Source organism: Achroia grisella, unplaced genomic scaffold (genome assembly GCF_030625045.1).
Source record: "Achroia grisella isolate CSIRO2021 unplaced genomic scaffold, CSIRO_AGI_Agris_v1 utg515, whole genome shotgun sequence".
Taxonomy (NCBI): Eukaryota; Metazoa; Arthropoda; class Insecta; order Lepidoptera; family Pyralidae; genus Achroia; species Achroia grisella.
The window spans coordinates 1,611,353-1,636,778 of NW_026712908.1; the positions used below are offsets into that span (position 1 = coordinate 1,611,353).

At 30.7% G+C, this 25,426-nt stretch overlaps 2 protein-coding genes across 4 annotated transcripts; one reads left to right on the forward strand and one right to left on the reverse strand.

Moving 5' to 3' along the window:
• Nucleotides 1-16,048, reverse strand: LOC131846946 (uncharacterized). Its single transcript, XM_059196363.1, has 3 exons — nt 15,911-16,048; nt 13,608-13,722; nt 1-665 (listed from the first exon to the last, which is right to left on the reverse strand). Exons 1-3 carry the CDS (start codon nt 16,046-16,048, stop codon nt 1-3), a joined length of 918 nt encoding a protein of 305 aa, XP_059052346.1.
• On the forward strand, nt 8,021-22,058 carry LOC131847054 (protein FAM13A). Of its 3 annotated transcripts, none has more exons than XM_059196501.1 (10): nt 8,021-8,138; nt 15,400-16,049; nt 17,436-17,633; nt 17,979-18,153; nt 18,756-18,958; nt 19,178-19,459; nt 19,697-19,924; nt 20,935-21,042; nt 21,268-21,459; nt 21,856-22,058. In XM_059196501.1, exons 3-10 carry the CDS (start codon nt 17,478-17,480, stop codon nt 22,027-22,029), a joined length of 1,518 nt encoding a protein of 505 aa, XP_059052484.1. In that variant the 5' UTR covers nt 8,021-8,138; nt 15,400-16,049; nt 17,436-17,477; the 3' UTR covers nt 22,030-22,058. The 3 variants fall into 3 exon arrangements, with proteins under 3 accessions (XP_059052484.1, XP_059052482.1, XP_059052483.1); XM_059196499.1 differs by lacking the exon at nt 8,021-8,138 and adding an exon at nt 16,198-16,294 and having other exon boundaries at nt 15,983-16,049; nt 17,364-17,633; XM_059196500.1 differs by lacking the exon at nt 8,021-8,138 and adding an exon at nt 16,198-16,294 and having other exon boundaries at nt 15,983-16,049.
• The last annotated feature ends 3,368 nt before the right edge of the window (nt 22,059-25,426 follow it).

The window sequence follows — 25,426 nt, forward strand, 5'->3', positions numbered from 1 at the left end:
TTAGGGACGAAAAAAAGTATTTGGTTCTGCATCTTGATTTTCTACTTCTACCTGTGTGGCCTGGACTATATTTCTAATTTCTGTTTGTGTTGCCTTAGATGTGTATGATTTATTTAATTTATTTATATTTATTTGAAGTCCTAAGTTATTCTTAATCTTTTTTGTGTACATAGCAAATTTTAATTTATAGTCAATTTTTAAAATATCTCTAAGTAATCTTTGACTAATATGAGTTGTATAGAACTTTTTAAATGGTACACGTCTATAAAAATCCATATCTACAAAAGTTACGTTTTTAAATTGGTTACAAGTGACTTTTAGCTTATTATTTAACTTAAGTTCATTCAATACACTGTTTTGAGGTACTTCCCCTACTAGTATATTCGCTTTACATTTTAGATTATTCAGAAAACAATACAAATGGGATATACATTCATATGGATTCCTGTCATTAATGCCACCTAACACTATAATGTAGTCATTCTCAGTTAATGAATTTTGTAACAGGTCACAGTGATCAATGATTTTAGATAAACGCGCACCTGGTTTAAAAAAGCTATAAACTTTATATTGTGATCCCAGTAATTCCTGCATTTTCTTCTGAAGTCCTCTTCCCTGCTCATCTGCCATAATAATTACTTTCTTCTCCTGATGTGATTTATTTTCTAATATTTGTTTTTCAGTTTAAACATTATTGTACACAGAAACTTTAACGTTACATTTAATTATACATCTGTTTGAAAGTGTTACAGCTCATATCAATCTCATTTACATCAACTGATTATTACGGATGAGGCGATAGGGTCATAAAAAGTAAGTACACTTTTGCTTGCTTATATTACGTTTATTTGAAAAAAGATTATTCTAATAACTTTGTACTGAAAGCTAAAAAAAAACCGAAAGTATGTAAGTTATTTGTTGTCCAAATTAGTGGAGTTAATTGAATTGCTTTGCGTTGATAGGTGTGGTGTATTCCCTACGTAGGTACGCACCTATTCATTACTAACACAACTCCATACACTATTTCATTAACATTCCGATTACTACCTACTACCTACTGTGTTTAATATTAATAATACCGTAGTCGGAAAATAAACATGAGAAGTTATTGCAGGTGTATTTATCATTTAGGAAAGGGATTTATAATAATAACCTTGAACAATTCCACATCTGACGCTTCAACCACCAAGGCCGCCTTAACATTCATTCTTGGTGCATTCAATATTAAAAGCCTCGGTGATCTAGTGTTCTAGCCTTACCTCCGTTGTCACAGGTTCGATTGCTCGCAGGGTAATATTTGTGTGTATGATTGTTTGTAGCGATATTGCTGTTTTCTATAGGCATTATATATGTATTTAAAAAAATGTATCTACATACTTATATCAGTTGTCTAGTACCCATAATACAAGTTCTCCTTAGGTTAGGAGCATATGGCGGTATGTGAATAATCTAGAGCTATTATTATTTGTCATATTTTCAATTTGATTTCGTATCGAACGCGTGAAATATCTTCCTACAGAATACGTGCCGTATAGATGCGTCATAGATCTTCGTCTGACATGAATATGTAATCACATTACCTACCCAGTAATTTTAGTTCTGTGTTACTTCACCCGAAAGAAATTAGAAAAGGAATGAATGCAATTACATGATTATCAAATATTTATAGGTTTCTATCACTTAGCTAGTATATTTAAATACTTATTAAGACTTGATAATATACAATTTAATAAATGGAAAATTATTCTGTATAGTTCTTGTTCATTTGAATCTTATCAAATAGTCTGTCTAGAATAGCCTACGCTTGACGCACAATATTGTAGATCTTATTTCAAAGCAGTAAGAACTATATTGCACGTGGGTTAGATAAAAGGTTTGATATGTAAGAATGGGGGTTAGCACGCAAGCGCGGAGGTATCGACTTGTCCCCACCTCCACATTCTCCCTTTTGTACATCCTAAACTCTGAATGTAGTACTTATAGAACTCTAATAAAGATACGTACACTGCAGGCGTTGGACGCAAGAATATTCCATTGGAAATAGCGAATTCATTACTTTCCTGACTGAAACTTATTTAGGAATGTTTTTTTTACATTAAGAATATTAATAAGATATTATCGAAAACTTAATAGCATTCTTTGGGTGATTCGTAGCCTTCCACATTTAATACAGTTGATATTTTATTTTATTAGAATACGCAAACAATAACGAAATAAAGCCAATTAAGTCAAAAATTAGATGGAGACTTCCGCCTTATGTCTTATTTTAAAATTAAGAAAGTCGAAAGTCAACGTTTTCGTAAATTTAGCTCGAGTTCTGTTTCTGAAAATATTCTGAGAAATATTGAAAGTATGTGGAAAGTTTTCGTGTACCCAAAAACCATACCAGATGGAAAACGATTGAGCTCTATCACCAATGATGACAATGATTGTGGCTTTCATCAAAATCATCCAAACTTCTATATGACTAAAGAAGAAAGTTTGGTACAAAACAAACATAGTATTTTGGTAAGCGTCACTTAAAATGTAGGTAACATTTTAAGTGACGCTTACCACAATACTTATGAAAAATAGTATACATCAGCGCGCACAGGTGCATGTACAAATAGACAACATTTCTAGAAATTGTTTTTGGTTCTATTATGACGATAAAGTCAATCGATAGATAATAAATAGAATTTCGATCTTCCATGTACAATCAGAGATCGATATCATTTTTATTTATTAAATGTACGAAATAATATTTTATTTAATATATAACAATAATTTAAACATAGAGTTAATAAAGGTACCTTTGTTTTCGTTGTAAACAAGTAATTATTATGATTGCCTACGAACATCTTAAAAAAGTGTTATGGCTCAAAAATTTGGATATATAATACTCATCTTTAAACATGATGTAATAATGTCCACATTTGTATAACAGGTTTATAGTATATGATATTTAATACCATCCTTGACTTTAGCACATTATATTTCAGAATACATTAGACAACAAAAACAACCATTAGGCAAATCACTTCACACAATAGTGCTATTACCAAGTTATCAATAAGTCAAATAACTTTTCATTGAATATACACAGATGTTTATATTATAAATTACTTTATTATTTATGTTTTAATGGCTTTCAAAATGGAAGTCGTGCTTGTGCAAATACGCTTGATGTAAACCAATGAAGAATGAAATAAGATCGTTAGGATTAGACCTGAAAACTACACGGATGTAAACGATATTTAGAATAATTAGAATCATCGAATTCCATTCATTTAACATTTTTTTAATAGCTGAACATGTATGGAGCACTCATCAATAGTATGTATACAGTTACTAGGTACCAGTGAAGGATGATGGAATAAGAAGTCAGATCAGTTAGCCCACCGTGATGGATTTACCTACTAGGAATTGTATGATGAAAGAATTTTGTAACCAGAAATAAACCACAATCGCTGTCAAAGTAACCTAATATTGCTAGCAATGGGCTTACTATCCCCATTATTCACAACTACATCCATGCTTTATAAAACAAAATAAAATCATTCGTCGGTTTATTTTTTTTTTACTTTTAAAAAGAATTAAAGAATCGTTATACTCTAAATTGTTATAATCTGAAATATGCAGCCTTTCTCAACGTTTGAGTATGTCAGACTTAAAAATTTAAATTCAGACACAGTTTATATTAGTTATATATTTTTTACTTTGCCTGCTGCACATTTCTTCATATTAACTCTAAAATTTTGATCTAAAACTTTTCTGTGAATCTACTAGGTATTCAAACAACTTGGTATAATAACTTGCATAAAGAAAAGATAAATAAGTTTCTATTACGAATGAAATGCTCGTATTTCTTTGTGCCCTACGTTGTGTATTATTTTTTAGCTATTTATTAATAGAGGCTGTAACGCCAACGCTTTCTCGAAACTTTGTCATTCAGAATCTAATACAACTTCAGTACTGAGTAATCTGTGATGCTGCAGTGTAGTAATATGTACAGAACATTATAAATTTAAAAGTAATATAATATAGTATCATTCTTTCATTTTTATTAACAACTAACTACCCTCCCCGCTTTGCATGTATTAGAACTATAAGCCTTCCTCTTGAATAACTCTATCCATTGCTAAACTGCATTAAAATAGTTTAAAAAATCTAAGCAAATAAATAGCGGAAGCAACTTTATTTTATACTATGTAAAGTTACGCGATTTAGATTTTCTATTATAATATTATTTTATGAAAAGTTATAGAGATCAGGTTCAAATATTTAATCTTTATTACATGGTACTTTATAAGGATTAATTTAATTAACATATTGAGTTCAAGAAAGATCTCATAGCGTAATCTCATCAGTAACGTAACACCCCTCCCGTTTTTCTATCACCTCATCGTGGATAAAGTACATTGCGTACAGTATATATAATATGCTAAATGTCGTCACGCCACTGCCAAGGTCATATCGATCGAAATGGGGTGTGAAGGAGAAAACTACACTTTTCTCGTTTGCACCGTAAATCTCCGTCGTGGAAAATTCGATGGTAGACTGTTGGTAAACAAAAGAACAGATTAGGTTTTAATACAATGACAAGTTTTTTCCATAGATAGCGTATTCGTGGTAACGTATTTATATCAAAGTACTTTTGCCTTTGTTTCTATAAAGTACTAGCTGTTAGACGCGACTTCGTCTGTCTTTTTTAGGAAATATACTCATGTCATGATATATCTATATTAACCAAATTTTATAAAGATCCATGTAAGTTCAGCCTTAAAGAGGGGTTAAAAAAATTTATTAACTACCTTTTAATTTTATAATTTAATAGATAGTTTGTAGTAGATATTATTTCATAGTAGTAGATAGATATAGATGTAGCTAATATGTTTAACAGATGATTTTTTAGAAATCGTACCTATTTAAATTGTTTGGTCTGAATTAGACTTCCTGAATAAAATTAAAAAAATGTGGTCGTAATTGACCTACATATTCGCTTAATAGAATTACTGGGCGTAATCCCCTCATAAAAAAAGATTTGTTATGAAAATTTATATAAAAATTCTAAAGCCTTTTGGTTAACGTGTAAATCATTCTGTTTTGCTTTGAATAATAAGAAACTGTGATTAATGTACACTTATAACATGTTACGGTCACGAGATTTATATATATATATACATACATACTTATATAATATATTCCCTATATGTTGCCGACACTGAAAGATACGAGCGCCGTATTGGGTATTATGTAGAAGCTACGTCTACGTTATTTTAAAGATATTCTAAAACAACATAGACAAAATTCTTTCATCATCACAAGCTTGCATAAGTTTTAACTGGTACCTGTGATTTTAGTTTAATAAGTTCTAGAAGTAGAATGTAAATATTATATGTGAAGCCCGTATTTAGTAGATAATTAATTATCATAATTATTTGCGGAAAATCGTATACAAAAAAAAACTTTTCTAACCTATAGCGTATTCTGTTCATTTCTCTAAAATAAATAATAAATATACAATAGAAATATTGTATTATAGTTATATTGTAGCAACCTTCGTAATAATTATAGTACTGTAGATTCATCACAACTTCTTTCAATATTCCGACGGCTATATACCTGATGTATGCCGTGCAAAGACTTTCTCCAAAATATTATAGACATTACAAATATGGAATTGTAAAATAATATTGTCAGTGTAAAGACTAATTTTGTTTTAAATTTATGAATATCATACACAATTACTTACAGAAATAGATCCGGCAGTTTATTAAAAAAATGGTAAAATAAATCTTGCCTATAGTTAAAGTAAATCTATTCGTATTCGGATCGCAAATTGATTTCCAATTGTTCAGACTGTAGACAAAATTTAATTTCGACGTTCTTTTTACAATGTTTTTGTCTTTTTTGCATGCCCCAATGCTCCACATGCTTTCTCCAAAAATTTCCATTACACAAAAATATTGTAGTAATTTTTTAACTAGCTAAACAGAGAGACAAAAATTATAAAAAATGTAATTATGGTGTATATGCCGTATTTATATGCACGTAGTAAAGAACGGTTATTTCAATATTACAAACAGACACTCCAATTTTATTTATATGTATAGATAATATTTCTTTGAAATGCATAATGATCATATATATCTATATATCATCATCCATATATATCGGTTGGTAGAATATTCTAAGGAGGAATGAGTGAAGATTTTAAGATCATACCATTTTAGTAGTGACTATTGGGAAGTGATTCTACAATGTGGTTCTATGTGGCAAGAAATTTCTGAAGAAACACAGAATGAAGGACTGCCAACCATCCAGGTGATATTGATCATAGTTTAATTTCTGGTGGGTTGTGCGATGATGTAGAAATAGCTTAGGTGATATGTCTCCGTACCCTCTAATTTCACTGTGATGTAATACGCACATCTAATAGTGTAATAACCTTTCAACTCAGACGCGAACTTGGAAAATTACATATGCATTGAGATAATACTTTACATGATACCACTAGTAAAACATATCCTTGAAGGAATAGTAAAACATAATTAAAGTATAAAAATAAATCCATTTACTTAAGTTTTAATTAAAAACTTGACTAGTTTCATTAAATTCCTTTTGTTTCCCAAGTCTTGGAAGCTGAATTAGCATTTTGTCCTGTTTACAATGACACAAATAAGGGTTCGGGTGAAAACGTGGGCGTAGACATTCCTCTACGCAAAGGTTCTACGCCGTAGAAGGTAGGCACTTTAATGAGAACTATTGCAATTCATAGCTTATATTTGTGAATCCATTGCTCTGTTAATATAGTGTGGTAAGTTTGATTGTTATGGTGAGCTAGCGATGGTTAAAAGCAATCGATAAGGTGACGATTTATCAGTTCCTTGCAACGGAAATGTTCGACGTTGGTACACGCCTACTAGCTACGGAGTCAGTCGCTCTCGCCGGCCGGCGAGCATGCGATTCGACATGTTTACGTTTGAGTGAATCCATATTGTCGATAAAATTTATAATTATTTGTCGATAAATATTTATTACACAGTATTTTCTTGTCAACAATATATTTCTATTAATAACCCTGGACAATTCATACAAAGTCATGTCTAAAAATAAAAAGTATTTTTTTAATTAAACATTATCTGCTGTGTCTTTAACTACAATAGTAAACAGTGTGCATCCTTGTCTATAGAAATCTATATACTTGTTCTAAACTAATCGCAGCTTATGTTATGGTTATCTAATTACAAAGAAAAATATTTAAATATTTTTTGTGTAAGTGCATACAGGCGATATGTTAAATTGCTAGCCTACCAAAGCCATTTGTGTATTTGGGTTTTTAATGGCCCGAGTGCTTATTTTAAATATATGAATGATATAAATACAAGCTACTTTAATTGGAAAAGACAAAAAGTGAAAACAATTATCGTTATTAAAGCTATTAACGATAATAAAATTATAAATGTTGTCCAATAACTAATCATACTCTTCTCTTTGACACATAGATCGATCAAATCAAGTTAGACAAGTTGTAATAGGTGATTTAATGTAGTTTAGAAAGATTAGACTACACACTGCCTACTTTTATCTTAATATTAGTAGAGGTTCTAGTAATTGGAATTATATAGATATATTTAAAAATTATAGATAGATATTTAAATGCTGATTAAATTTTACTATTTTGATATCATAATAAATAAATAAATAATTCTTGTAGTGACAATACTTTACATGAAGTAGTCAAAAAACAATGAGTAAAGAATATACTCAAACAAAACTAGGATAACAAAAAAAATAGATGAGTTTAAAATATGTGCCGTAGTAAGCTGATACCCAACCCCAAAGAGTGATCAACAATTCTCTATAGTATAATATAAATTTATCATATTATTCGCATTATAATTCATTTAATCACCACACCAGTATACAGTAACATAAAAAAATATTTCAATTTACAATTTTTATCGATATAGTTATTTCATCTGTGCTTCACTAAATGACCAGCTCCACCCAACCTCCCTTAGTCGGTATCGCCGGGTGATCGCGTTGAGTCGCTTACGCCCGAGACTGCGCTATACGACGCCACTCCTAGTTTATTACTTGATTACATACTGTTACAAAACACTAAACGTGTCTAAAATATTACTAAAACAGAGGTAAGTCGCAATTAAGTCAGACCACAGCGTAATCGAGCATATAGAGGCGCGTAATTTGAGACGCTGCGCCTATTTCTGAATGCTTTGTTGAGATGACGATACTCAAGGACACTTTTGTTCGCTTCCGAGTATAGTATTTATATTTCAACTGAAATTGTACTGTATATTTTTAAACAAATAAATAACATAATCGTATGGAACTGTTTGTTTAATTATATTTAGATATACTTGTAAGCGTAGCAATTGTTATGATTTCAAGTTTACAATAAATATTATGTACTTATTGATGTAAAATAAAATAACATTCTTTCTATAATTTACATTAATAAGTATTATAGTGTTAATAATTATTTAACATTTTATTTCTTACACATTTATTCTACTGGTCTGTTTAATAATAAACTGTAGGATATGGCCGCCCACTTTACTAAGAAATGTTACCAAGTCTAGCATCCCTATAACTTAACACATCTATATGTAGTATTTCCGTATAGCTAATATTATACTTGTAAAATATAATACAATACATATAGCTATATACTAGTATATAACAAATCTATCCCATTCAATATATTATATATAGGAAGGTTCACATTGAGCGACACGCCCACGGCCGATGACCCTCAGAAATCGGGTCAACACATTATACTATACAACAATAGATCATACCTAACAACCTATTTTATAATAAATCAATATTTAAATACATAATTTATTACTTAACACACATAGACTATGCAAAAAGTTATCTGCTCAGAGTGTACATATTTCAGCCGTCAATGCAGCTTAAGCCTAAGCCGTATTTTAGTTGAGGATATATAATATAGGATTAAGGAATCCTCGCAATAGCAACACATGAGTGGCATCACGGTATCACGAGCGTTACATCATAATATGATATCGTGAGTGCTGTTCATCTATATGGGCAATAATTACCACTTACCAGCTACCAGACGGTCCGGTATTGTCCGGCTTATATATAATTCTAAAAACAGAAAAAAAACATTAAATAATAATAACAAGACATTCGTAGACTATCGTTCGAAAGAATTTACGCTTACCTTTTAAATCGTCTCACAATTATTATCATCATCATCTTATTTATGCATGTAGTTTGTTTATAATGTATATGTATGTATGCTCATAAAATATTTGTATGTAGTATATTATTATGTATATGTATACTTTTATATTTACATCTATTTAATATAATATTATTTTATTTAATAAACCATACCGCCTTCGAGTATCTCTGCACTTCCTAAGGTTAGTTTAAATAAAAATAAATAAATATTTATACATTGTTTACATCGGCTTATTTTTAACTGATTTCAAAATAGTTGGCTATTTAGGATTTCGAAGCAAATAGATTAAAAGAACTTATATCATACCTATTCTAAATCATGTTACTGCTATTAGGTATATGTATATTACAATAGAAAAGGTATAACGATCCGAAATGAAGTAATAGTATCTTTGAGACTGAATAAACATTCCCAAAGAAAGGTTAGGGTTGAATAAAATACAATAATTCTTCATGAATGCCGTGTTATGATATTTTCGATTTAATACGAAATAGTCTAGACGCAATTTTCGTATAATGCCAAAGTATAAACGTTAGCTTATCTCCGAAAAGACTTATTATTCACCTTTACTACAATAAGTTATCATAATATATATTACAGATTATGTTCAGATTTTATAATTCGTTATTTAATACTTTAAAAAGAATACCTATATACTCGTACAATAGAATATAATTATTTTTATATGTACAATAATGTATTGTATTGTATTCATAGATATAGTACATATGTCTTTTTATTTATACAATAATATATATTCCATTACTCGTACAAATGTCCTGATCTACATATGTACCTAATTGATTAATTCTCTTAGTAGGTATCAGAGATTGGTATGATACAAAATATGTCCTAGTATCTCTAGGTCCCTACCCACAGATCGCTTAGTCCTGAATTGTATTTAGGTCAAGGCATTTTGCTCCATTTTCTTTTATGTCTTTGAGCTATACCATCATACTGTAATAAAAATGACGCCGCAATTTTATATGAAAAGACCGAATAAACAGTTTTATCACAAAATATTAACTAAGTAATTTCGCTGGCGTGAATCTTTTGATCTTAACGAGGAAAAGTGTAATAATATTACAGATATAATAACGCTTTTTTTACTACAAATAACAAAATAAATCAACATTAGCGCAATAGGTATCTTGTTTATAATAAGAATATACCAGATCATGTACAGATATCGAAATCTTTCATATTACATGCCATTAACTACTGGAATGATTTACCTCTTAACATAAAATCTAGCGTTACCAAATTCATTGTCATTTTATCTTTAAATGCAATGCCCATTTAAATTTCTATATGCCCTATGGTTGACTGGTAGAAAATGCCTTAAGGTGTTAAGTCCGTCATGTGCATCTTTTTTTTTGAATTTGTGATGTTAATGATTTAATAAATACATGGGAAAAACCATTACTGGAACTATATATTTAATAGAACTCAAAACAATATTAATTAAAATTTTTGTCTGTTTATTTATTTTGAATAATTTTTACCTGATTTCGGTGAGGTTTGCACTAATATATTTTGGTAAGCTTCACTTAAATTAGAGTAATTGTTTTATAACATTCGATTATTTAAAAAAATTTAACGTAAAAATTAAAGTTATAAAATACCACTACGCATACGGATACGAAGTCTCGGTATTAGCTAGTTCATTAATCTAAATGCTTGCAATCAATAGATCGAATATTTACATTAAAATATCAGGTAAACCGCTACACCACAGAGGCAGTCAATAAAAATCAACAATGTATTGTAATGACAGTATTCTTATTAATCACCATGATTACAAATCACCATCAATCATAGTGCCATACGTAATTACATATAGTTAGGCCACCATAATAACAAAAACATTAAACTTTCTATTATTTAGCATTGTAATGTGAAGTTTGATATAAAATCTTTTGTTTTCTTTAATTCCACATACACTCGTATATGAATATAATATTTAGAAATGTTTCTTCATTATAGGTACACTATATTTTTAATTATACAAACTTGACTTTATTTAGAACGAAGAAATTATATTTAAGAACATAACATTATAATCATAACAGTAATTATAAGATAGTGTATAAACGATTTGAGTACAACAGAAAATAATATAATATGAAGTCTACTGTTTAATGTCACACATCTTATTAATATTATAAATGCGAATGATTGTGAGTATATCCATACTGTTTGTTACTCTTTCACGCTAAAATTACTGAACGGATTTTGATGAAACTTTACAGTAATATAGCTTATATATCATAACATATAGGCTATAAATTCCACGCGAGTAACACCGCCGACACAGCTGGTTCAATATAATTACAAACATAATATAATGATAATCTCAGGACAATTCACACAGCCCCATCTAGACCCATGTTAAGCTAGCTAAAGCTTGTGTTATGGGCACTATATAACTGATACAAATACATAGATTTTATTTTCGTAAATACATAGAAAATACCCAGACCGGTACAAACAATTGTACTCATGAATGTTTGTGCCGTGCGAGGGATCGAACCCGCGACCATCAGAAGTAAGACGATGTGCTAAATCACTAGATGCATTTATCGGATGCCAAATAAAAATACTACAGCTAAATCTTATTATAGGGAAACGCACTGTTGGGTACAAAATAAAAATACTACACGTGCAATAAGTAATGCGTAGTACAACGAGCTACGTAGACGCTACGAAGACTCTACGAGACTAAACAAGAAACGACAAAAATACTTAAGTACTTATATTGTTTTGTCCTTTACCTGACTTTCTGTATTTATCTATCTTAAAGCCGGGTTTCTTATGAGGTATAGAATTATAATTGGATTGATATATCTTAGGTCTATTACGTCATCGTCATATTGCGTCGTTAAGCAAAGAAATAGCGTGCGTATACCATATAACAATTTTGGACCTTAGTGACTATTCCAAAATATTAAAAAGATTGATATAATCTTAGAAATAGCATTATTATTAATACCTTCAATTTTTATTTTAAGTATTCAATTTCAATTATAAGTAATTATATTTGAAATTAATACTTATAATTGAAAACAAGTTTGTAATATTTTATTGTACAGATTATTATGTATAAAACAACATCATTTTAAAAAATATGGATACAATGGCGGAAAGTATTTCTTTGGCATAATAATTAGGCGTTTGATTTAACCGGATCACTTTCGTTCTATATAAAATATGACGCTAACTGGATTAACGTTTAGTAAAAGAAGTGAGTTTGAATGAAGCTGCTTCCGCTGTCTGTTCAGTTAGATCTTTTAAACTGCGCAACGAATATTATAGTTTTTGTTAGTAATAGATAGACTGATTTAAGAGGAAGGTTTATATGTATACATATACATAGGTCCGGGCACGAAAATATCGGGAGCTAATGAATATTATTATCCTGATAAACATACTGTTTTATGACGTGTATATGTATAGGTACATATATTAATTTAAAATGTCAACACTGAAATTTGTTTTGAGGTATTTTTTTTCTAAGTGTTAATCTATCGTTCATTCTAGGACATGAAGCCCTATAATTCAATATGGTGTGTGTTGCTAATACCCATAATTGCATTTAGATACTTTATTCTAAAAAGACGCTAACACGACTAACATATGTTGACATTGGTGAATTATTTAGACAAAACTACACAGTTGTATCAAAGGACATGGACTTTATAGAAGAATTATATATATATTATTAATACTTAAATGACTTAAACTCAGTATTAATTTTTTTTGGAGCAAAATAATTATTTCATTAATAAGTATATAACAGTGTTCATACTAACAACATGAAACCCACTCAACTACTAATAATTGTTAAAATATTATTGTGGATTGTATTGCTTGTTTACTAATCATAAAAGCATTTGTTGGTAGGTTTAAAAAGTAGTAAAGTAAGTTGTAATATTATTTGTATACCTGTAATAAATCTAGCAGATAATTCATTTATTGTATTATATACGGCCCTGTGTGCGCACAAAGCATTCATGCTTTTTAGTACACAGTCATAATTTTGTAAGTCATTGTTATTTTTAAATTAAATAAATAAATAAAAAAATAAAATGAATATAAAAATTTGTCTCTCAGTCAGTGAGTGACAAGAGATTCGATCCTAATGAAATTGGTAGTCAATGTAGCCTGACTCACATATTTTTTTAAATCCATTAATTAGTCAATTATTATCATCTCGAAAATATATAATTTGCGGGTATCCGTTACTTACATATGCAATTATGTAGATTTTAAATTCTTATAAAGATTCCTACTTCGAATACTTAGAAAGGAAAACAACATTGAAGTCAGTCAACAATTAGAAGTTCTAACTGCCTTCAATATTGTTTTCTAACTTAGAACCTACCTAGTTTAATAAACCCATTGTCATCGAACTCCTGGAAATGACAAACAAGGTAATAGTAGTCACCGGGTTCAGACACGAACAATGCTATTGTTATAACAATATGACATTGTATCAACTATTGTATTCCACACATATTGTACATTATCAATCTCTAAAGCATGATTCAAACATATTTCTCTATCTTCAAACTAGTATATGTATACTATACTATATCAATAGTCAATTCTAAGGATGTTTTGATAAATATTACGATATGGTTGAATTGATCTTACATCAATTTGGAAATGATTGTAGTCAGTTTAATATGTAACAAAACACACGACCTTGTATTACCTTTGCGTGTTCTACCGATTATATAAAGAAAATGATAAGATATATTTGACATGATATCCACTGCTACCACTGCCTAAATTACCTATAATGGCAGGGATTTATTCTCAAGCCTTACTAAAATACTTAAATGAACGAAGTAGGTCCCGTTTTCCAAACTGCAAACACTTTCATTGTGTAATGACTTGCCACAAAGTCTTCCAACAAGGTACGATTTAAAAAAAAGAACGATACTACGACGAACGAACTTTCAATGTTGACAATAACCCTAATGTTGTGTATTGCCTTTCTAGTCAGGCTGTTAGCATTATTGATTATACTTCTAGATCAGTTTTGGAGACATCGTGCATACACGTGGCACTTAAAAAATAAAAATAGTTTTGTAGGAGACTGTGTTAGAATTCTTCTTCCGTCCAAAAAACTGTGAATTAATTTATATTATAAGCATTTTTCATTTACTGAATGGCTACGATCTACGGTCATTGCTTGATCATCAGACTCTCGATTTCCATCATCATTCTAAAAAAACTATTTACGTAGTGAATATTAAAGTAATCGTTTCTTCTTCGAATATTGCATGTTTCTCGTTTATGAGTGAAAAGGAGTTTCTTGAATGGTTGCCAAGTTAAGTTCAAGGCTTTATCGATAAAACAAATGCCTACTTACTGTGTATTTCTAGTATGCTTGGTTTTACATTTAAACCGCCGTCTACAATATTTGGAAGTTTTGATTATTATGCAATATGTAAATAAGTATTTGAAATGTGAATTTAGTAAAATATCTTTTTATATTTCAACTTTTTGAAGTTTTGAATAGAAATTATATCTTTACGACGTGAATCAGATGAATAAAGAAATCTTTCAATTAACACTTCAATAAAGATCAAAATTTAATAATATCGCAATATCGTACCTGATTGTATTAATTAGTAAATATTCAAAATAACTACAATACCTTACTTAATAGGGTCAGTAAAAATGTATTACTTCTATAATAAGAAGAAATAAATGAACATGAATGAGCCTTTGCCTCAAACTTTTGCGTCTTTGATCTGATCTGATCTGGCGACAATGCGCCTCATTGTGTACTTAATCGTTATTATAATGATTGCTTGAGATTATTAATGCAGAAATAAGTTTGTATGTTTGTTTGCTTTCTTTAAAAGTCTTGTGGTTTCATTAAACACTAGTTTTGCTACCACTGTTACTAAACACAAAAGCTACTTCATAATAACTTTGTTATGCTAATAACAACATATATATTGTATGCTACAACACATATATATTGTTTCCAAGACTATTATGTACTCCCTGCTCATTTTTTTCATTGCGTACTATAATTAATTATTATTAGTACAAGTATACCAAACAGGACCTCTGTTTGGCATATTTTAACTCTTAACTATATTTCGAGTTAACTATAACTACGTTTAAAAAATAACGATTATATATATTTGTTTCAGACATCACCGTAACGCCACTCCTCTTAAATTAAATATTTTTCATAGTGAGTGCTGTGAACAACTGTCAAGATGATAGACGATAATTGAACGCGAACCGGTTACTTTATTTTATTAAAAAATATATACCAATTTCTCGGAGTGACTAAAAATTAATCAAGAAAATGGGAAACTTCCATTGACCGTTGAGGGCGGAGAGGCTCATACAAACACATTCGACCTATCAATGCTAAATTACAGACTAGTGTCAACACATTTCTTGAAGCAACCGTAAATTTTGGAAGCTAATATTTATATTGACTGTTTGTGCGGTGTCAATATGTGTCGGGATCGTGACATGGCGGCGCAAAGGAGTGATATCATCAAATAAAACTTTATCTACTAACAATAATACGCATTAGACTGTAATAGATAGTTCAGTGTCAAGTTTTCCGTCAAAACGGCGACCGAATTCGCTCCGCCGTTTCGTTTTGTTTCTTTCATTTTGTTTTATATAAAAGGATAAGCAATAAACCAGTTGCATAGTGTTTGTCTGTGGATTCAGGGGGTTTTGCCGCTGTGCGGGCCCCACTAGCGCTAATCTGGCCAGCCGCACTCGGGACAGCATTTCCAGGATATTGGACTCCATAGTTGGCGCTGCAAGATACTGCATTGTGAGTACAACTGATTTAACTTCGCAGATCAGGCATAGATTACATTCCCGTGGACCAATGGTTGCTCTCCATCTTCATAGCAACCATAGAGAATTTATACTTTCTTCTAGTGTAGTTCCGTTGCATTCGAACAATGATTTAATTTCAGAATCTTCACATTGACGGTCGAAAGCTTTCGGGGGATTTATTTTGAAGTCTAAACTTTTAAATCAGAAGCGAACATGGTACAATTGGAAATTGAGCAGGTACTTTTGAAAATTAAGGATGGGGCTTCCATAATTCATTATCTTACGTAGTGTCAAGTTAAAAATAATACTTAGTTGTCTTAATTATTTCTTGAGCTTTATATACTCGCTTTGCAAATAATGGGTTACCGGGAAAAGTTGTTTGGCTCCAAATCGTAGCGATAGGTCTAGGTCCTAAATCTTGTACATCCTCTTTGTAGTACCCTAGACATGCCAATGAATCTATGCACAGAAGATATGTTGATGCTGATAACAGTAGACAATTAACAAAATTTTTAACTTGTGTTTAGGAACATCAAACAAAAGTTAATGTTGTCACATGAATTAAAAATCTGTTGTTTTCTGATTAATTAAAAAATCTTTTGTTTGCATATATTTTTTGGTCACTCATTGTTATTGAATTAATTATAATTTTTGAACTAAATTACTTTTCCCGGAATTATCATAAATACTAAATGTGTAGGTACTTAACAAACTGTGTTGTAGATAATTTTATAGTACCTACCCGACGCTTCTAATAAATTATTTGATATTCATTAATCAGTCTATCGAATTTAGGTATTTATTGCTTATAAACCATAATTATAGAAGAAATAATATTTACTGTGTTACATACCTACGTACATACATTGTTTATACAATTTACAATTTTTACACCCTGTGTCTGTCATAGAACACCCTATATCCATTCACAAATCCTTCCATTCAGACCGCATACACCTAAGCTTTTCCACATTCAAATATCAATTTATTAGGCACATACATCTGTTTTCCTTTCTATAGATTATAAATCAGGTTATTTGAATGTACAGTATATAAAGTATTAAATTTTCCATGTAAAATATATACATATTTGGCGTTATGTTATATATAACGTACATATATTATATATTTAGGACGTGCAAAAATGTCGTATATATATATCTACAAAAGAGTTCAATATCAAGTGACCTGAATGTCTCATTTCTTAGTAAAGAAAACTTGATGTGTGCACCTACAATTCCAATCACTGAAAGCTTACAAATACGCACAGACACATACGAGTACAATAACATTGACGTATGGATAGGGTTACGGGCACGAAAGTGAGTGCCCGTCCGAGCAGCGGATTGTAATATCTGGGCACGGGTGGCGTACACAGTGCTGCGAGAGAGACGAGACACCGGAGAAGGAGACAGAAGATATGGCTGCGCCGGAGTGCGAGCGGGAGGCCCGCAAGCGACGCGAGCGCCGCGATTCGGGTGGTGTCCATGAGAGGAAAGAAAGAAGGTCCCGCAGCGAAGAACGCCTACCGCCACCACCGCCACCGCCACCGCTTCAGGACTATAACCGACTTGAGGTTGGTGTATCAAATTTTTAAAATCAGTATAATGAATCTAATGCGAAGGTAATGTTAATAACTGATATAATTGGATGTTCTAAAGGTTTTATAAAAGAAAATAATACAAGTTTTCTCTAAATTTTTGACAATATAAAAATATGTGCACCATTTTGAGAGTTTGCTACTAATAGTTATATAGGTATTATACATATATTTAAAGTAAAGTTTTGTTTCCAAAACGACTGTGATGATTGAACTTCACTAAATTTATTAACTTTAGTAAGGTTACATTTCATTGAATTTAAATTCAATTAATTAAATAAAAAACAAGTTAATTATATTATAATTTATTATTATTTGCAGTCGGAGCGTCGAGCTGAGCGGTTGTCTCGAGCACGTCATCCACAATTTGGCATGAAACGTCGGCGTGCTACAAAGCCACATAAAAATCCCAAAGAAAACGACGGCTTCACAATCGTTGATGATACGAACAATATTCAAATAGAATTCGCCTGTTCTGATCTACGGAGTCGCCAAAGTATGTGGTATTTAATAATTTGTTACTAAGATAAATTTGGGGAGTGGCATTTTATTTTAAATAACTGGGATAAATAATATTTGTAATATGTTACAACTAATTCCATTGACATGTCCCGTGGAATTGGAGTAGATGGGCAGTGATGTAAAATTGTATGGTAATTTTAATTTATGAACATTTAACGATTTTTGACTTGCACAATTTCTATTTTCTCCAATATGCCCCTATATCTGGTTGGACCTAGAATAAAACAAAAATAGTGCGTATATCTTATATTAGATAAATAAGAAAAATCTCAATTTATGTGTGTGTTGAGTACTCGGAATGTATACGATTCTACCATACATTCCAGCACCGAGTGCAAATACCCCCTGTAACTTATAAATTACTAATCTCAGGCCTTGGTAATCCATTTTTCAATGTCCATGTATTAATCTGACTTAACCTTTTGCATGTACTTACTGATTTAGGCCACATAATTATAAATAACATAATTGCAATTATTAATAAATTACTATAAGTTGGAAATTTGCACATGAATATGAATACTTGGAATAAATCTTGTTATACTGTTATAAAGAAATAAAACGTATGGTTTACAGTCAGCGATGAGCCCGAAACTCTGGACGCAGCAGCGCTGCAACGTCAAGTTGGAAGAGTGGTCAGTGTTGACAGCGCTGATGGCGATGTGGTATTAGCTGTTGTTGAACGAGTTCGGCGAGATGAACGTAGCGCTGCAGCCAGGCCCAAGCCTCGACGTGATCAGATCTGCCCGGAGACCAGGCTCACGAAAATTCATAGGAAGGTAAAGCGTTAATAGTTATATCGTTAATAGTTAAATATTTTATTAATGGTCATAATTTGATCACAGATATGGAACCGAGTCTATTTATAATAATACAGACTAGTGTAAATTTTAAGAGTGGATTAAACAAAGCATATTTACCATCTGTTGAGATATACCTAAATATCATATTTTAAACTTGAAATAGAAATAGTAAACAAAAATGATGAACATTTTCAGATGAACGCTCTCAAGAAAACCATCGCTAAGTATGAAAGTGATTATGAAGCAAACAACGGCCATGCACTGACACCTGGGGATCGCATTACTGATGTTCAATTAACAAGAATGTATGAGAAAATAAAGAAACTGCAGACAGAGAAACGCTTGATTAGAGCCGATCCAGTAGAATACACTATAAAACTTCACGCAGCCAAACAACAGAAGGAGAGAGATCTAAAGCTGAATATTGCATTGAAAAGTGACAAACCTATGACTGAACTCGTTTTGGATATTGAAGAGGTACAAACTTTTGTAATGCAGCTTCGTATCATAACAGTATTTTAATAACATAAAATCCTTAACCTGATCTGGTTGTTAACTGTTAAGTTAGAAATGTAGGTATCTATGATTTTCTAATAGTGTCAAGTTACTAGAATAGCATTGATTAATTTAATTTCAAGGCGAAAAAAAACAGTCAGGTCAAAAAAATAATTTATGAGTAAAATTAAAATTCTGAAATTTGCCCATACTTTTCAGTGGCTCGAAGGCAGTCGTCAAGCATCTGGTAGATCGGGATTACCTGAATCCAGCTGGTCTCCTGAAGAATGGGCTGCAGAAAAACATTGTATACAGAGAGCACTGTGTCGCCTGGAGACAGCCAGGGGCAGGCCGGCTGCGAACACTCCAGACCGTGACGCGGCCAGACCTCTATACGATAGATACAGAGATGTCAAGAAATGCGTGTCTAACTTCAGACCTGATTCAGTAAGTTTTATTATTCAATACGCTCGTGGGTACTAAACTAAATTAATTTCTAATTAAATTGACATTAAATATTTAGAAAGACATCAACTATTATCGTTTTTAATCTCATTAAAGTGGCTAATTTGTAAACAAATTATAAAGTTAGAACATAATAATTTAAAATTTTATTGCTTATTTTTAATTATTATATGAAATTTTAGTAATTGTGTGATATCTGATTAATAAAGAAATCCCGCATTCAATGCCTACAAATTACCAGGAGGTAACTGATCTGAAAGAAATGTTGAAATTGTAAGTTTAACATTTGCAGGTGCTATCAGTGCAATTATATTCTTTATCTATTATAAATTTTACAGTTTCCTGTTTATTTCATTCATTCAATCATAATTTAAGAGCCGCCCTCTTATCGGTGGACCTCTAGCCATTTTCCACGATCTTACATTAATCTCTTTAGTCGTTGATATCATTAAGGCATATAAACACATTCGCTTTACATTAACTTCATAATCACATGATCTCAAAAAAAGACTACAATCATATTGATATGTAGAAAATATGTTTTTTTACACAAAGCCTTTCAATGTATAAATTATAAGGGAACACTGAACTGAATGAATCTAAGCATTGTCATTCTTATCATTTTATTTGTGGACTATTGGTCTTAAAAAAACCATGCATCACATGCACATCTGTTCGAAAGCACTGATTTCTCGCACACGATATTTGTCTAGTAACATGTGTACAACATCATAAAAAATTGGAAATTGTCTGTATAAGAAAGGACACTTTATACAATAATAAAATTTAATAAATCTCTAAGCTATCGTAAACAAATATCCGTGATTCATTTATACCACAGATCATAAATTGTCAAGCGAAACGTATGAGTTTATACAATATTGTAATAACAGTACGCATGTAGGAGGAAAGCTGTTATTACTTATATAGATGATTTCTATATTTATATCACATCACATCAATATAATTATGGCATTTATCCTTTTCAACAGACAAAAGGAGCTAATGGTGAACTTGCAACAATTCACGAGCACGAGGCGATGTTATTTAGTGTCGACAGTTCCAGTGACTCTCAGGAGAAACCGTCAGATTCTTCCCAGGTATATTGTATAAATTCTTACAGTTATTTACTCTAATATAGTAGCTAGCATAGGTATATACATACATTCTATTAAAAGTATAGGCAAATTAGTTGGAATTCTCAGATGATTTTCTAATAGGTTAAGATTATAATCGGTATAATTAAAAATAAGCGCCTGTAAATCTTAGTCTTTATGATAAACTTTTTGCATACTACATTGGAAAACGTTATATTTTCTATTCAGGAGACTGTAGAGACGCCTCTACAGTCGCCCCCGAACCCAGAGGTCGCTGGAATCATAAGTGGAGAAGAGAGGCCATCCTCAACGTCATCTGCACAATCTGGCGATGAACCCGGCCCTTCAAATGAAGGGCTGCATTGTCTTGGGCTCGATGACCTCACTAAGGCACTAACAGATGCTAAAATGCAGAAATGTGTATGTATTTTTTGTTAATAATTTTTACCATGTTACATCGCTGTATCTTTATAACTATGCTATCTCTGGAATGGTTATAAAGGCCTCAAATACTTATATTTTCTATTTATGATTAACATACACCATTGAAGAAGCGATCTCTCATCACGTATTTCAGTTTCATATCACTAGAGAGGTTTTGTGTTAAGTAATTTACTATAGTTGAAATTATTAATATTTAGTAAGGTTATTAGTTCATCGATATCAACTTAATTTTAAACTAAAAAAAATGCACTAATCTAAATCGCAGTGAATAAAATGTGCTATGCTGATTAACATAATCGAGTTAATTATATAGAATACAGAATCCAATTAGTTTTGTACAAGTTATTTTATAACCGATATCAATATTATCAGGTACTTCGTCGCAGCATTAAGGAGTACGAAGTAAGTTTCGAAGTTCAAAACTGCAGAAAAGTTCAAAGAGACGACAAGAAGGGCCACGAAGACGAGTATCTTCGGTACAAAGCAGTAAAAGCTAGGATAAAGTTGCTGAATGCACTTATTGATAAACAAAAGCGTTTGACTTAAGCACCTTTATAAAGTCTTAATCATTTCAATTAATAATCTTACTTTAAACATTTGCATAATCTTGTAAAATGTAAAATTCATGTTCAGCCTAATAATATAATGCGTGAAGATAATACTTAACCTAAAGTATTCATGAAGAAATGCATTAATTTTCCCAGGTTAATAAAATTCACTTAAATTCCTAGACTTTGGTAAAATAAAGTATAGGTATTATATTGAAGATAATTAAATTGGACTTAGAAAATTATGTAGTACTTTCTCTCTTTCTAGTGGAATGTAGTTATGAAGGTGTTTAAGGCAAAAATTATACCTATTGCTGCTTAATTATTGCGCTCGCAATTAGCTCCACAACCCTAAACAAATATTTAGCTATCTATTTAATATCATACTTCATCCAATTCTGAGACTGTAAATAAAGTAGTCGATGTTATATCCCCTAAATCCACTTGTATTACAAACAATCCCAAAATTTAAATACATTGCATAATATTATTTATAATTTGAGAATTGTATAGTGCCAAATGTTTTTCTATGCAATTTTATTATCTTGTAAAATATTAGGCATACAATTTTGTATCATCATTAAGTTTATATTAGGTAAATATCATATATCTACCTATGCATATCTAAGAATAAGACAATGCGATTTTGCGAATGATTTTTGCCCCATTAGTAAGTGATTTGGAGCAAAAAATATGCTCCTTTGCTTACTGTGAATAATCTACATCTACACGTACAAGATCTACAAGCACAAGATCTTTGAATCTTGAATAGGCGTAGGTCTGAAATAAAAATAATTAATTATTTGCTTCCTTTTCCTTACTAAGTATTTTTTATTTTTATTAAATAAAAATGATATCTCTTAAATACCACGTTGCATTCATACTCTTATAACCACATACATTTGTACGTAGGTTAGTAAAAAAAACTGCTCTACTGTTAATGGAATTAAGGTAAGCACTGCCGTAGAAACTTTGTACATAATTCTATGCAGTTATATGTTTACAATAATGTGTATTTTTGCAGTAGTTATTAGTGCCATTGAATTAATACCTATAATTCTTGAGGCTTTGTTGTTTAGGAAAAATCTGTATGTACCAGTATAACTATTATATTACCTACTTGTGGAACTTTTATCTTCCTGTAGTTATTATAATAAAATGTAACACTTCATGCGAGTCGTCTCTTTTAGTTTCAGTTATGGGAGACTCCTATACGTAAATAAGTACAAAAACAATAACGAAATTGTAAAATTTAAATTATTGATCATTAATGAACTTCAATAATATTGGATACTGTCGAATATGTTTATATAAATGAACATTATTAACGATATATTAATGTACAAAGACATGGGAAATCATTCTAATACGTCGATGTTGATTTACGAATTGTAACTTTAAAAGAGCTTAATATAATACAATTAAGCGGGATCATATTAAGCTATAGTATCCCGAAATTGGCTATGTGCTACGTGATAAACTCGAAGACACAAAGTTACAGCTATCATATTCAAATATAAATGCTTCTAATGAATATCACGTGACACATTGATCTCCAATTCATATAGACAATAAATAAGATTTAGGTTACAAAATAAAGTGCTCTACCAAAGAGAGTGCTAGCGAAAAGCTGTTTCATGAGTTTAATATACCACTATGCCTACAAAATTCTGTAATTCGCTCTTCGCTAGTAGTCTGCTAAGCACTCACGGACAAGACCTCACGGCCAAGTAAGACAAAATGCAGAAACAGGTCCTTGTTGGATATATTTTCACTGAAATATAAAATGTTATATACCTCTTTGATATTATTAAATTCTTGTTTACGTGTATCGTAGTTACATTGTTATAATTATATTTTATGTGTTTCATCATGTATTCTTTTTACATTTAAATGTGTATATTTTCATTTATTAACTTAACCTATTAGTTTATGTAAGTAAGTGGGTCATATGGAATACGACCTATCTCTGAAAGAGATTTAACATTTTACAAAATAATTAGGCGATTAATGGTGATATAGTATTTACTGTGATTTTATTCTAATCTTTCTTGTGTGACAAGAAAATGGAAGGCATTTTTTGATATTATTGCGTGTAAATGTTATTTATTAATTGCCGTTTGCAATTTTTTTTGCATTACTATTTTCGAAAATTCTCTGATAACGATACCTGAATTATGAATTTAGACTTCTCACATTCGCCATTAACCTATATAAGCGAATGTGTAATAATAAATGAAATTAAATATTACCTTGGACTTTAATTCACTTGATGTTATGCATCTTTAAGGAAAATTTTTATGAAAATGACCGTAAGTTGTATTTATTGTTATTGTTTATTGGTATTTAGCAGTGCTTGTCAAAGGCAAACGGTTTTATAATAATCGCTTTGGAATATAGGTATGTAGTTAAATAATTCAGACGATTAAGAAATAAGCCGAAATGCCATATCAACAAAGGATTTTGAAAAGTGACTAGTGTCATTTTTCCAAATTTTTTGCATATCATCAATATTAGTGCACTGGTTTAATATCAGACATGTTGATGAAGTTTGCATTATGGAAAGGTGTGGGTGAAGGGATGCAATTAGATTGTACTTAATATAGTTTAATTATTGCTTAACGAGTGTTTTTCAAAAATATATAATTGCGACATATACCTACTTAAGATCTCGTATAAAATTTAAATATACTTAATACTTTGTACTTGCAATCATGATATCTATCATGTCATACAATGAGTGAAATATATACCTACTAATAATCTCTATCTAGAATATAAATGGATGTTCGACTATTTGTTAATAACTCAACTTAGTTTAACTTTGGATTCTACTACGAAAATGAGCGTTTGACTTGTATGACTCTCATGACACGACTCTTTAACGTTTATGGAAAAAATAGCAACTATTGCATGCATTGGATGCAACTTGCAACTAATCTATAATGAAGTGTATCTTTCTTGTTGTTATCGTGCGTGACAAATACTCGAGCTACAATCTGTACCTATTTGATATTCCGTGACAAACAATAATGTTTGTCCGTATCATTCAATGTAAATAATAATATTAAATATATAATGAATATAACTTGAGTCCGTCTACAATTATATTATTCTGTTGACTATAATGAAATTGTTATGATATAGTTATGCTATACTAATGACTGGATTCATAGTAATAAAATTTTATTAAGACAAACATGATCTTTGAATGATTAGAGTGAGATAAATCTATTTTTTTTTATTTGAAATTTTATTATATATTATTCATGAAATACTTGTTAATCATATTCATATAGATTAATTATTCTACGTATTGTCATTGACAACCATTTGTTCCGTGTCCAACGAAGGGCCGTTTCCACAATTAAATACTAATAAAATCATTGTCATCT

Bases quoted from the DNA above. Each gene is read 5' to 3' on its own strand.
- LOC131846946 (XM_059196363.1), bottom strand. From the start codon at position 16,048: ATGCAGTATCTTGCAGCGCCAACTATGGAGTCCAATATCCTGGAAATG. The intron at 13,723-15,910 runs GTTTATTGCTTA...GGAATACAATAG, and splicing joins AGACAAACACTATGCAACTG to TTGATACAATGTCATATTGT. The intron at 666-13,607 runs GTAGGTTCTAAG...AACAAATATTAG, and splicing joins CAATGGGTTTATTAAACTAG to AAAATAAATCACATCAGGAG.
- LOC131847054 (XM_059196499.1), top strand. From the start codon at position 16,271: ATGGTACAATTGGAAATTGAGCAG. The intron at 16,295-17,363 runs GTACTTTTGAAA...ACGTATGGATAG, and splicing joins TACAATTGGAAATTGAGCAG to GGTTACGGGCACGAAAGTGA. The intron at 18,959-19,177 runs GTAAAGCGTTAA...GAACATTTTCAG, and splicing joins TCACGAAAATTCATAGGAAG to ATGAACGCTCTCAAGAAAAC.